The 13017-nt window shown below is 43.4% G+C and overlaps 1 protein-coding gene across 3 annotated transcripts in view; it reads left to right on the top strand.

Annotated features, from left to right (window-relative positions):
- Positions 1-11292, top strand: part of ANXA6 (annexin A6) — an 82333-nt gene extending 71041 nt beyond the window's left edge. For all 3 annotated transcript variants that reach the window (XM_030213601.1, XM_030213599.1, XM_030213600.1), the window contains 5 exons: positions 154-247; positions 3578-3673; positions 7290-7348; positions 9811-9933; positions 10173-11292. In XM_030213601.1, coding sequence (XP_030069461.1) covers positions 154-247; positions 3578-3673; positions 7290-7348; positions 9811-9933; positions 10173-10232 — 432 coding nt within the window. In that variant the 3' untranslated portion in view covers positions 10233-11292. The remainder of the gene's footprint in view (positions 1-153; positions 248-3577; positions 3674-7289; positions 7349-9810; positions 9934-10172) is intronic.
- Positions 11293-13017: the final 1725 nt, after the last annotated feature.

Raw genomic sequence — 13017 nt, 5'->3', positions numbered from 1 at the left:
TTTCTTTCTTCTGTGTCTCCCCCTTTATCCTCTCCCTCATATTTTCTCCTTTGCCTTTCCCCTTCCCCTTTCTTCCCCTCACCTTTTTTCCTTCTCCTCTTCCTTCCTTCCTTCTCCCCACCCCCCTCTATTTTTCTCTTGTTTGTCATGTAGCAAATTTCTGATACTGGAAGTGGTGACTCTGACTCCATAGAAACTCGTTTCATGTCTATTTTATGCACCCGAAGTTACCCCCATCTACGGAGAGGTAAGAAATGCAGTGATCAAGATCTACTCTTTTGGAAGCCTAAAACTATAGACTTACTGCTTCCCTTTTATAGGGAAAGACTTGTAGAAAAGAAAAGACAGTGGGAGGGAGGGATGTTGACATTTGTGACTGTTTATTGGTACTCTGAAAAAACCCTTTTCTGAACTAGGAGATCAGGGCTTTTGACAGTTTTCTGTTTCTAGGACTAGAACATTATGAGGTGAGAAAGTATTCCCTGTGGATGAGTAGGGTTAACATGTTTCTCCACAGACTAGCAGGATAGAATCGGCCAGACACAATGCCATCATGCTTGGTGCCACCAGTTTGGACCCCACCCTTCAAGAGCCTGGAAGAGCTTAGGTGCTCCTTCCCACTCAGAAAGACAGGAACATATTTGCTCTTTTACTTTTCTCCCATTCAAAAAGAGAGAGAGTTGCCAATATTTAAATAATTGGAGTTATAGTGGAAAAGAAAGCTTCATACCCTGACCCAAAGGGCCACATAGAGGCACAAGCCAAATGTAGGACTGTAAAGCACTAAAACTGCACTTTACCCAATAGGATCATTAGTAGTACGGGGGGGGGGGGGGGGGTTGTTCTTATTTCACAAGCAAGAGAGCTATAACCATCCTTCACCCAACAGGCTCATTAGTGGCACCTGTCAGTTCTGACATCACAAAAAAAGAGCTAATACTGCATTCACCCAATAGGCTTATTTGGTAGTTCTAGTCAGTCGATATTTTACAAGGCAAACACACCCTGATCTACCTCATGAGACCTTGATTCTATATCCCCAAATAAAGGGTAAGCTAATTAAAACTTCCTTTTAGAAGATGCTCCATTTGAGCAGCTATTCATCATTACCTTCAAGAAAGCGTCGTCAAGGGAATTGGATCCATTATAATGGCTATTCTTCAAGTTGTTTCAAGTTTTTATTAAGAACTTACTGTCTCGCCTATCAGAAATACCACCAAAAAAATTCTTCACCACCACCACCAAAACAATTTCTCTATTTTGTGGTTTCCAACCATCCATATCCACTCCTAGGAGATATATAGATATATACACCTCTTGGTATATATTTTTTTTAAGATATTTTTTGGCCTTTCCAACCTATGCCTGTTGGTCCACCCCTGCTCTTCTTGTGGTGTTCTTATTTGATCTGCAGGGGAACCTTTCTCTTTTTGTGTATGTTTCCATATGTTATAAATGCCATTTCAGAGCAGGGGCTAGCTAAACTTGGGGATGTTGACCATGTTTACATTTCCAGGAGGCATGGTGAGAACAGAGCAAGAGGGAGTGATTATGATAAACCAAGAACATTGATGTGGATTTTCCATCTCATACGGAAATCCAGATTGATCTGAGAAAAATGTAGCAATGGGTGAGCAGGAAGGAGCACTGGAACATACCGTGATGGGTTTCTAAGATCACCTGGCTCTGGGAAGGCAGATCCCAACTGCTGCATCAGTGACTTGACCTGACTTTATTTTAACAGGTACTTACATTCCGCTTACACCTCAAAAGGTTTGAAGCAGATTACAACGTGTGAAACCAGTAGAAATATACTGGAGACGTGTTACATAGTAAAAGAATAGTTACAGAACATTGGGATGTTGTTACAGAGTAAGAAAATACAAAAAATAAAAATGACAACCCCATATGTGAGCCTCATGTAAGCAACCTCGCAAAGAACCCACGTGTTCATGTTTTTGTTAACTGGGAGATCAGGAGTACTGTTCCTCTAAGCTAGTGGAGGATGCTGTTTCACTATCACATTTCCAATAGTGAGGGACAGGAAAGCTCTGCAGAGTTCCAGAGTCCCTGCCTGTCCTTAGCGAATGAAAACACAATATTGAAGCACTGCCCCCCACTGGCAGCAATGCAGGTGGAGGACTCCAGTTTAGCTTCGAGGGAACAATGGTCAGGAAGAGGTGCAAATCATCTATTGGCTGAGTTAGGGTCTGAAAGTAAATGTGGGACTTTTAATATGCCCCACACTCTAGCCTAGCCACCTGTCACTACTGTACTTTCCTAACAGCCGCATGCAAGAATGACCCCAACAGCTGTAGTCACTTTGAGAGAGAGCTGAGGTATGTATGTCCCAGCTCTCTCCTCCTATTACTGGTCCAGACCACAGAGCTCTCTTTTTAGAGCCTCATAGTGCAACTACTGTGGTGTTTCTCTAGCCATAGCCATGCCTTTCGTAGCCCCACCTATTGAGGTTCCTGAGGAGGGATGTTCACGAACTCCTGAACTAAAGTGTCAGAAACGTGCACACATGTTTCTGCATGAGGGATGCACAACATCAAGAGAACCTTTGCAACTACTCAGCCAAACTTTTCACTAATAACAAACCTGATTACCCAACCAAAAACAGAATATACCTGCCCATCAGCCACCGTGAATATAGAATGCAACATCGGGTATTATTCACATCTTGCTACAAAAAGACCTGCCAGACAAACTGAATTGGAGAACCCCATTTGCAAACAGCTTCTTCTCCCTTGGGACTTCGGGCTTGAAACGGCAGTCGTTCCCCATCAAGTCTTTTCTAGATTTTCTTCTATAGTATTGGCTGCTTTCCTACTCCACCCTTTCCATCCTTAACACAGAGGAGTCACTAGGGTACAAATACTAACTTAGACGTCATAATTTGGATAATAGGTGTGCCTGTGTCATGGAGAGAGAGAGAATTACAGCACAGTCCTTTTCTAAACAAAAGAAGATGAAAGCAGTCAAATTAACCATTTTAATAGATAATAGAGGGAAAAATTCTATAAATGGTGCTCAAACTTCTGTGCCAAAAAAATTGGCGCTGAATGGTATTCCAAGATCAGCCCCCTTGATAGAATGGTGCATAGCGTTGAGATTCACGCTCAACTTTGGGCATGAGGAGTTACACCAACTGAAACCAGGTGTAAATCCTGGTGCGCAAGAGGGGCGTGGATCCTTCAAATTCTATAACACTGCATGCATTTTAAGAGCATGCCTGCCCATGGCCATGTTTCTTTGCAGATCTGCATGGAAACACTTATGCACTATTCAATAAATGAGTACCTAAGTGTGATATCACATGGATCTGCTCTTTCTGCCCCATTTTGGCATCTTGCAGCCGTTAGAATGCTTTTTTCATGCTAAAGATTTAGCACGGAAAGTAGCGCCTAATATTCAGCATCATCTATAGAATTTCTCCCGTAGTGTCCATTTTCTGGTTTTGCCATGATGCATATGGTGCCCTGGCTATTGACAAAGTTCTGCTGTTGGTTGAAGAGCAGTGGAAGGCCTCATGACTTGATTTGAGAGATGATCATCTCATCCCTGTGTTCAGTGTTCCAGGAGTATGTTAAGCAGACTAACCATGATGTGGAGCACACCATCAAGAAGGAGATGTCTGGAGACGTGAAGGATGCACTGGTGGCTATCGGTCAGTAATCGTTTCCATTCAGGATTGATCTATGAGTTACATGGCAGATGTGAAATGGCCTTCTGGGAGTTCTGCAGATAGAATTGAACTATCTGGGGTTTTGCAAACAGTTCAAAACATGGGGCTCAATGTTCAGCTAGTGATTTTTAAGGGGCTGAATTTAATCCGGATATTCATTGGGCAGCAGCGCTAAATATCTGGTTCTTCTCTGAGCACTGGTAACCAGATAACCATCTGGGCAATCTAGGCCTTCTATTTGTGTGGTCTTCCTTGCCATGGATATTATCTGGGCACCAGTACTGAACATCAGCACTGTCCAGTTAACTTCTGGGCTGCCCTGCCACTAACCGGAGAGTGCTACAGTGGTAATTAAGTGCCACTGAAAGGCCTAGTCAGAAAATTTTTACTGGGGGTATGTCTCCCCCCCCACCCCCCCCCCCCCCGAACCTTAAAATCCTCTGTGTGCAATCTTCACTTGTGCAGCAGCAATGGCACTCGTAGGCTGCCAGGGCCTGCACTGGGCATCCCCCCTGAAACGTCCCGCCCTTGAAGAGATCGTAGTCCAGGGGCAGGATGGTTCAGGGAGAAAGTCCCATGCAGGCCATGGGCAGCCCGAGTGCCGCTGCCCAGATGAAGACTGCACCCAAGGATTTTAAGTTAGCACGGGGGGGCTGGATCTGACAGTGGGTGGGTACACCATTGACACACCTTGTTTAAATACGCCAGTGCTACTTAATAGGGCAGGAACCTTGCCTGATAAATTATTTTCAGTATCGACCCCATGGCTGTGGAAGGTGGGTTGAGGATGGACAGTGAGTAGATGAGTAGTCATTTTATTGGGGTTTGTGGCTATGATGGCTGAACTGCTGGGGGCATTTATTATTTTACATTGTTGTAAATCCCTTTGAATGTGTATGGTCAGGAAGGCAGTATAGAAAAGATTTAAATAAAATACAAAGTCAATAAACTTACTACAAAGATGGGTCCATACAGCTTTCATTTGGGTGCAGGCAGCTTAGAATGTAGCTGCTGTCTGGAATGAGAAATGGAGTATTCAGGAACAGGATCTTGGAAGTCATGCTGTCTCTCATGCCTGTTCCTCTGGGCAGTGATCAAGGATCATTTATACCAGTGGTTTTCAAACCTGTTCTGGGGTACTACCAACCAGTCAGGTTTTCAGGATATCCGTAATGAATATGAATAATGAGGCATACAATGAAGGTAACATGACAAGCAAATGTGCCTCATGCATATTCATTAGGGATATCCTGAAAACCCGACTGGCTGGTGGTCCCCCAGAACAGGTTTGAGAACCACTTGCTTTTGGAAGAATGCTTGACTTAGTGTGGCACAGCACCCAGAGGTTTAATGTGGCATTTTGGTCTGTACAGGGATCATTTTTAAGTATCATGTTGTGGATATTGTATGGTTTTCATGCGCTGGGGTTTGTGTGGTGTGGGCCTGTTGCAGTGGCATACCCTACAGTGTTTGATACCCAGGACCGCTCACTGTTTAACACCTCCTCCTCCATGGTGTGCTGTTGATTTCTGCCAGTTCTCTGCCTGGAACAGGAAATTGATGTCGAAGAGGACAGGGGACCGGCAGAACTGACAGCATGTGCATGGAGACTATGGCCCCGCAACCCTCTTTATTGCCTGGAACCTGGGCAGATCACTCACACTACCCTGTACTTGGTGTGTCACTGGCATATGATGTAATGCTTATGTTTTAATCTGCTATACCTCCCATCCTTTAGGCATTGTATACTGTCAATACTTCAAGTGAGGCAAAAAGGCCATAATGTGGGTGTGACATAGAGGCTTGGCCTAACTGGCAAAATATGAACTCGTTATTATACGTAGAACCCCGTTTCATAGAAATCAGGACATGTACCGTTCAGGCAGTATTTCAGAACAGGATCTACTGACTCACAGCCTGTTCTGAAATACAAGCAGGAATACATACGTTTGTGGTGGTTTGTGTGGTGGAGGCATCCATCTTACAAGTTTAAGCATGGAAAATATCAACGGGATAAATGGGTAGTTACATGTATGTCAGCCATTTTGTTCAAATACACATGTAAATGTTGCTCATGTGACATAGAGGCTGCAATAGTGCATGAAAATTGAATTGGAGGATTTATGGAGGATACTTCCCTTAATCCTTACTGGAAAGGGCCAGCCAACATGTGCACTTCACAATGTGAATTCCAATGTGTGACTTGTATTTTCGTTGTGTAATAGGGAATTTGTGGGAAGACTAATCTTATGAACAGATCTACCCAACACATATCCAGACGACAACGACATTGATCCAGACTATATCTCCCATCTTTCTCCCTTCTCCATTGCCTATCTCTACCTACTTATCCCTTTTGTTATTCTGCTATACTTATACTTTCTCTAACAATATGCTGTATTCACCATTAATATGTAAGTTGCATTGAACCTGCTTTGAGTGGGAAAGCGCGGGATACAAATGTAAAATAAATAAATAAAATTTCTTGTCCTGCCCAAGTCCTATGCACATCACACCCAAACCACATCCCCCTTGCAATTGAAATGTTTTGCAGAAATACACATGGAGGAACACCGCAAAAGCGGAAGACCGAATACCACTACGTCGATGAATGCCAGAGGGGGAGTAGTGTGATCAGCAGTGAGTTTCGGCGAAAAGCCTACGTTGGGGGTCTGTGCTCGAAATCACTGAAGGATATATAGCACAGTGGCGTTCCTAGGGGGGCTGGCACCTGGAGCGGATATCGCCGATTCACCCCGCCCCCCGGGTGCAGCGCCCCCCCCCCAATGCAGCATGGACCCCCCCCCCCCCCCCCCGGCGAAAGGACACCCTCGTGAAGGAACCCCCCCCGCCGGGTGCACGCTGCCGGGGGGGGGGGGGGGGTGACGCGCGCGCGCGCCTGTCCTCCGTTGTTCCATGCTTCTTCTCTGCCCCGGAACAGGAAGTAACCTGTTCCGGGGCAGAGAAGAAGCATGGAACAACGGAGGGCAGGCGTGCGCGGCACCCCCCCCCCCCCCCCCCCGGCGGTGTGCACCCGGGGCGGACCGCCCCCCCCTAGGAACGCCACTGTTATAGCATAATGTAATCACTGGAAAACAATCTTGATAAAGACGTGATCCAGGAGCATGGGTCAGCATGTGAACACACAATACAGTGTACCAAAAGGTACATTGTATTGTGTGTTCACACGCTGATTTCGAGCACAGACCCCTGATGTAGGCTTTTCACCGAAACACAGTCCTGCTGTCTCTTTACAGAAGAGATCTGCTGATCACACTACACCCTCCTCTGGCAGAAATACACATGCTATTACTGGCTTCTAAAAATCGGGTTTTACACATCTGTGGGATATTTATTTATTTAATACATTTATACCCCACATTTTCCCACTAGTTGCAGGCTCAATGTGGCTTACACAAATCTGTAGGCAGCAGAAAAGTACAATTAAACAGTGTAAAAGTAATTTAAACAACAATATGTAGAAGATAATAAAGATAATTAGTGTCCATGAATCACATGAACTCGTACACATTGCAAATAGGGCCTTCTAAACTAAGGGATTTAACGTTCTAACTTTGTTTCTTCTTTTTTTTTTAAGTTCGGAGTATTAAGAACAAGTCTGCATTCTTTGCTGAAAGACTTTACAAATCCATGAAGGTAAAATTTATTTTGAGCTCCTCTGTTCCAGAAAACAAGCTGGGAAAAAATATCATGACTGTGTTAATGCACGTGACTTTATGGAAAGAGAGAAAGTTTGTGTGTGTGTGTGACTGAAATTTTAACTTGGAGAAATGCAAAGTGATGCACATTGGGAATAATTCACATCATAGTTATGCTAGGGTCTATACAAGGCACAGTACTTAACTCCCATGGCGTGTATCTCAAAAGGGGACATGGCCATAGGTGTGTTGGAGGCATTCCGAAAAGGTTTGCACAGAATTACAGAATACTGCCTAACTCTGGTGCCGGCATTTACACCAGGTTTCAGCAGGCGTAAGTCCCAGGCGCAGGGTCATTTTATATAAGGCACGTGTCCTTTATAGAATAGCAATTAGCCCTGAATTTTTTTCGACACCATCTATAGATTTCCCCCTCCTATATTTCTATTGCAAATTCTTGAAAAATAATAAAAATATAATTATGTACCTGGACCTTGGGATTACTTTATTCTGTAGGTTGTCCACAATAATATTGGCCCCATCTATGGCCCACCCATGCTCTTCCCCTATTAACACCCCTTTACAGTTATATGCTATGCCACTAAGCGTGTAATTACAGAAGAGCAATTAGGCAATGTTGCCATTTATGTGGGCAACTGTATTTAACCATGTGGACTGCAGTATTCTGTAACTTTGTGACCTGTTATTGTCTTGTGTATATCAAGCATTACAGAATCAGTGCAGTACTTTATTATATATAGTCACTAGTAAAAAAAAGGCCCGTTTCTGATACCAATGAAACGGGCGCTAGCAAGGTATTGGCTTCCTGCAATTATTGTTTTGAAAGGGATTTTTAGGAGAAATGTGTTGTGAGGGTAATGAATAATTGGCGTTGTATTATGTGTAATCTGTTTTTTTGTGTGTTGTGTGTGGGTGTGAGTGATTGAGAGATGCTGATTCTGCATGTTGGAGCTTGTGTATTGATGGTGGGGGGGGGGGGGGGAGTGTGTGGGTGTGAGTAATAGATAGAGATATTGATTCACCATGGCAGAGTTTGTGTGTGATGTTGTGGTGTTGTTTGGTAGGAGTGTGTGTGTGTGTGTGTGAGAGAGAGTGAGATTTTGGGTTTTTTTTTTAGTGTGTATTAAGGGGGGTGGGAGGGGAGTGTGTGGGTGTGAGAGAGAGAGAGAGATGCTGTTTCTCCATTTCACAGTGTGTAAAATAGGCATGTTTCTGACGCCAATGAAACGGGTGGTAGCAAGTTTTCCCTTGGAGTGTGTATGTTTGAGAGAGAGAGAGAGAGAGAGTGTGTGTGTGTGTGTGTGTGTGTGTGAGATGGAGTGTGTGTGTGAGTGAAAGTTTCTGTAGTATGAAGTCATGTTGCCGAGTGGAGCTCTTCCTCTGAGTTGTCTGTGGCTCAAAGTTTTGAGCAGTGGAGCTCAAGGACCTTAGCATTTGCTTCTTTTTATCCAAGCAGGGAGCAGGCACCAGACAAATCTTCCAAGTCCAGTCAGATATTTGGGTGTGATGTCGTGGGCTCTGAGCACAATAGGAGTATTTGGGTTTGTTTGCACTCCGGGTCAGAAGGCTCCGGCATGTCTGTTAGCACACTAAGCTCCGGTATTGTTTCAGTGTTTGGAGGCAGGAGCTTGGGAAGGGGTAGCAATCTGGATCTGCGCCTCCTTGTTCCGGATCTTGGACAGATGGCACCCTGAACTCACCGCTGCGTCAGCTTTTTTGTCCATGCCACTATCGCTGCTGCGGTCGTCCAGCCACGATGTTGCGCTGGGCGAGTCTTCTGCAACTCCGTTCAGCTTGTCCTCGAGCACGCTCGCATTTCCCTAGTCCGCCATCCGAGGCGACTACGTTGGATCCGGGCCCTCGCTCTCCACGCTATCCTTCAAATCTCGTGTCATTGGTCCGCCCTCGACGTCATCACGTTGTGACGCGAGGGCGGGGCAGACACTCATGGAGGAAAAAGGGATCTACACCATGACCCTTTTTAGAACGTTGGGAAATGAGGCGTCATTAGAACGTTGGAGGTGTGTTTTATATAGAGAGATATGGGGGCAACTTTGAGTATCTTGCAGAGGTGCACCTGGTAGTTAATTATTTTCAAAAGGAAACTTCCTTGGTAGTTGCTGTCTGAAAATTTACTAGCAAGATCCGTGGATACAAAACTACCTGTGGACATTGTATCTGCTCTATCTACAGCTCAGCTGTGTACTTGAAAATAAGTGCATAGATTTTGAAGATCAAATTTTTCCCTCCCATTTCTGTTCCATATTTTTTCTTCCATTTCTGCCCTCGGGAAGGCACATTTTGCAAGCCACCAGGGAAAATCCACAGCATCAGAGGTTTGCCTGGCTGACTTCTGAAATAAGCTGCTTAAACCCTTTGAAATTTTACTGTGGAATATTTAACTAAGCCACTTATCTCTTGTTGTTTTTCTATGTGAAGGGAGCTGGCACAGATGAGAAGACTTTGACGAGGATCCTGGTGTCCAGAAGTGAGACTGATCTGCTGAACATCAGATATGTATTTAAGGAGATGTTTGAAAAATCACTCCACCACTGTATTCAGGTGAGGAGGGAAGGGTGGGTGTGGACAGAGCAGGGCTGTCCTCAGTAGGCATGAGAGATTTCCTTATACTGAAACCCAATGCCACTGTTGTTCAATCTCGATCAATGGCTCCTAGATTCAGAGACAATGTATCAAGGCTTGTCCTAGATTTGTTGTAAGATGATATTGTTAGTGAAAGTGGGTTTCTAGTCCCATCATATACCCCATTGTTCTGCTAAATTTTATTTTCTTCCTTTCAGAATGACACCTCTGGGGATTACCGCAAGGTTCTGCTGAGTATCTGTGGTGGAGACGACTAATCCAGGATCACCAGGACATAGCATTTTTTAGTTGCACATAAGCTACAGCCCATACTTACCATAGCTGTAAGGAACTCTGGGATTTGGAGTGCCTCTTGGGGGAGGAAAGAAAATTCCTAATGCAATACAAAAAAAAAACAAAATCCACAAAAGAACGCTCTGACTAGGAGGGCGAGGAGCCACCTGTCCAGGCATTTGAAAGGAGGAAGTCAACCAGCTGTTGCATCCATGACCATATCTGTGCCAGCATTGCTTTCCAATACAAAGCAGTCTTGTGTAAACATATTTTACTGTCAGCAGGAATACTTTTGGTCCCCTTATCATATTTCTTGAATATAATCCTAGTTTGTCAAGTCTTTAATTTTTACACACAAGGGCAGCATTCACATGACTAATGTCAAGAATTTCCACTGTTAACACATTTGCAAGAAAAGCTTCTTTAGCAGATGCCCTCTCTTTCCTCCTCTTCTTCCAATCTATCATGACTGTGTAAAGTTTTCTCTTTCATGATTTTGCTAAACATGTGAAAACAGGAAGGAAAGAGCAAGATGAGGGATTGTTTGACTGTTAGTAGCTCACTGTGCAGGGCTGAGTTGTTCTATGGGAAATGATTTGGGCAAACGGCACAGGAGGTGGCAGCTTCAGGTATCAGAAATTCCAAAGGTTTATCTTCTGCCCCGAAGACCCTCTGTCTGTCTGACACCAATGCACATGTCATTGGCTAATAGCTATATTATAGCCCAGCCTGGAGATTCAATTATATCCATGCTAGCAACCCTCCCCCTTGCGCACACACACATAACAGAGTTTACACCCAGTGTGAGCACATTCAGTTGGTTTTCTGCCTCATGGATTTAGTTAGTGGGGTGCAATAAGAATGTATGTGCCGAATTTCCATTCACATCACTTTTGCAAATTCGTAACTGGTACCCTGCTGTTTTATATAAAACATGGGGTCGGGTGGATTTTTACATTTTACATTACATGTCCCTGTAGTCTGACAGCTTTGTGGCATACTGTATTGTATTTAGAGAGAAATAAAAAAAAAATGAAGAAAATAGCATTGGTCCTTTCCTGGTGCAAAAAATTCTGAACTTGGTTTGTAAAAACTCAGAGGCAGGAGCCCATTTATTAGATATGACTCAATTCCTTTACTATAGAGTAAATATAAACAAAATAAAATATGGGAATGAGATAGGCATATGGATTTCTTTGCATATCTTTTGCTTCGCTAGGGCACTTTAAGATATTTAAGGGTCCTTTTACCAAGCAGCAGGAATCCGCACACGCTGATGCCTCCACAGGGGTTACGCACACCGAGGCCCCCTTTTACCACCATCTGGTAAAATGGAATTTCCAGGTGGGGGATGAAAATGGCTGTGCAGTAAGTGAAACATTTACTGCATGACCATTTCTTAGTAGAGCCCTTTATAGGAGTCGGTAATAGCTCCTGCAGTAGAACATTTTTAAAACACTTTCTAGCGCTAGAATTGGTACCCTGCGGAAGTTGGAACTACTGCCAGGCCAAATCACCGTGCAAAGAGCCTGCGCTACCCCTACCACCCTTTTGTAAAAGGGCCCCCCTTAGCGTGTGCAAAATTGATCTAAAGCACCTTAACCTATGAATAAATGCGTGAATTTGGTCTGCATGCTTTAAAAAAATTTTCTAATGCGCATTACAAACATTTTTTTTTATTAAATTGAATGTGTGAAACAAACTGAGGGGGTCTTTTACTTAGGCATGCTTGCATTTTTAGCACACACTAAACGCTAAAGACGCCCATAGGACTACATTGGCATCTTTAGCGTGCACCTATTTTTAGCACACCTAAAGTAAAAGACCCCCTGAACAAACACCAACTCCTGAAAACTGTGAATTTCCAAAAATGAACCAAACATTTTGCCTTGTGCATCCGTAGAATGTAACAGATTAAATTTTGATTTGTTATATTCCACCTTCCATAATACCAACTACTGCAAACTGGATCACAAAGAAAATTGATAACGACACAATTGCAATAAGAACATTAAAAGAATTCAATTCAACAATAATCTAAAGCTAAAAACTAAAAAAATAAAACCTACAGATAAGTATCCAAAAGCACAGGTAGAATCATTATCTGTTTGCCATAATCTTGAATAAAATCTATGCTTTGAGAAACTTTTGAAAACGGAGATTCATTTTTTCCTTTAAATATGTAGGTAAATCATTCCACAATAAGAACATATGAATAGCCATACTGGATGAGAGCAATGGTCCATCTAGCCTGATATTCTGTTTCCCAACAGTAGCCAATCCAGGTCACAAGTACCTGGCAGAAACCCAATTAGTAGCAACATTCCATGTTACCAATCCCTGGGCAAGCAATGGCTTCCCCCATGTCCACCTCAATAACAATTATGGACTTTTCCTCCAAGAACTTGTCCAAACTTTTTTTTAAATCCAGATATGCGAACCGCTGTTACCACATCCTCTGGCATTGAATTCAACAGCTTAACTATTCTTTTGAGTCTATATAAACGAAGGTTTATTTCCTGGTAGATGTAAGGTACAGCATGGATTGAGAAAGGAGTTTTAATAACCCTTTATGGGATGATCACAGTTTATGCACTGGTTCATAAGCAACACTTCTTTTTGCTATTTAAGCAAGAACCCCAGTATAATAACATTGATAAGCTAAGCACAAGATCTTAAATTTCAATCTTGCCTCAACAGGCAACTAGTGAAAATTCCGCAACAAAGGAGTGACATGTCATTTACTCCCAATAATAATTGTTATTTGCC

Source organism: Microcaecilia unicolor, chromosome 8, assembly GCF_901765095.1.
Source record: "Microcaecilia unicolor chromosome 8, aMicUni1.1, whole genome shotgun sequence".
Taxonomy (NCBI): domain Eukaryota; kingdom Metazoa; phylum Chordata; class Amphibia; order Gymnophiona; family Siphonopidae; genus Microcaecilia; species Microcaecilia unicolor.
This window is presented reverse-complemented; position numbering and strand designations above follow the sequence as displayed.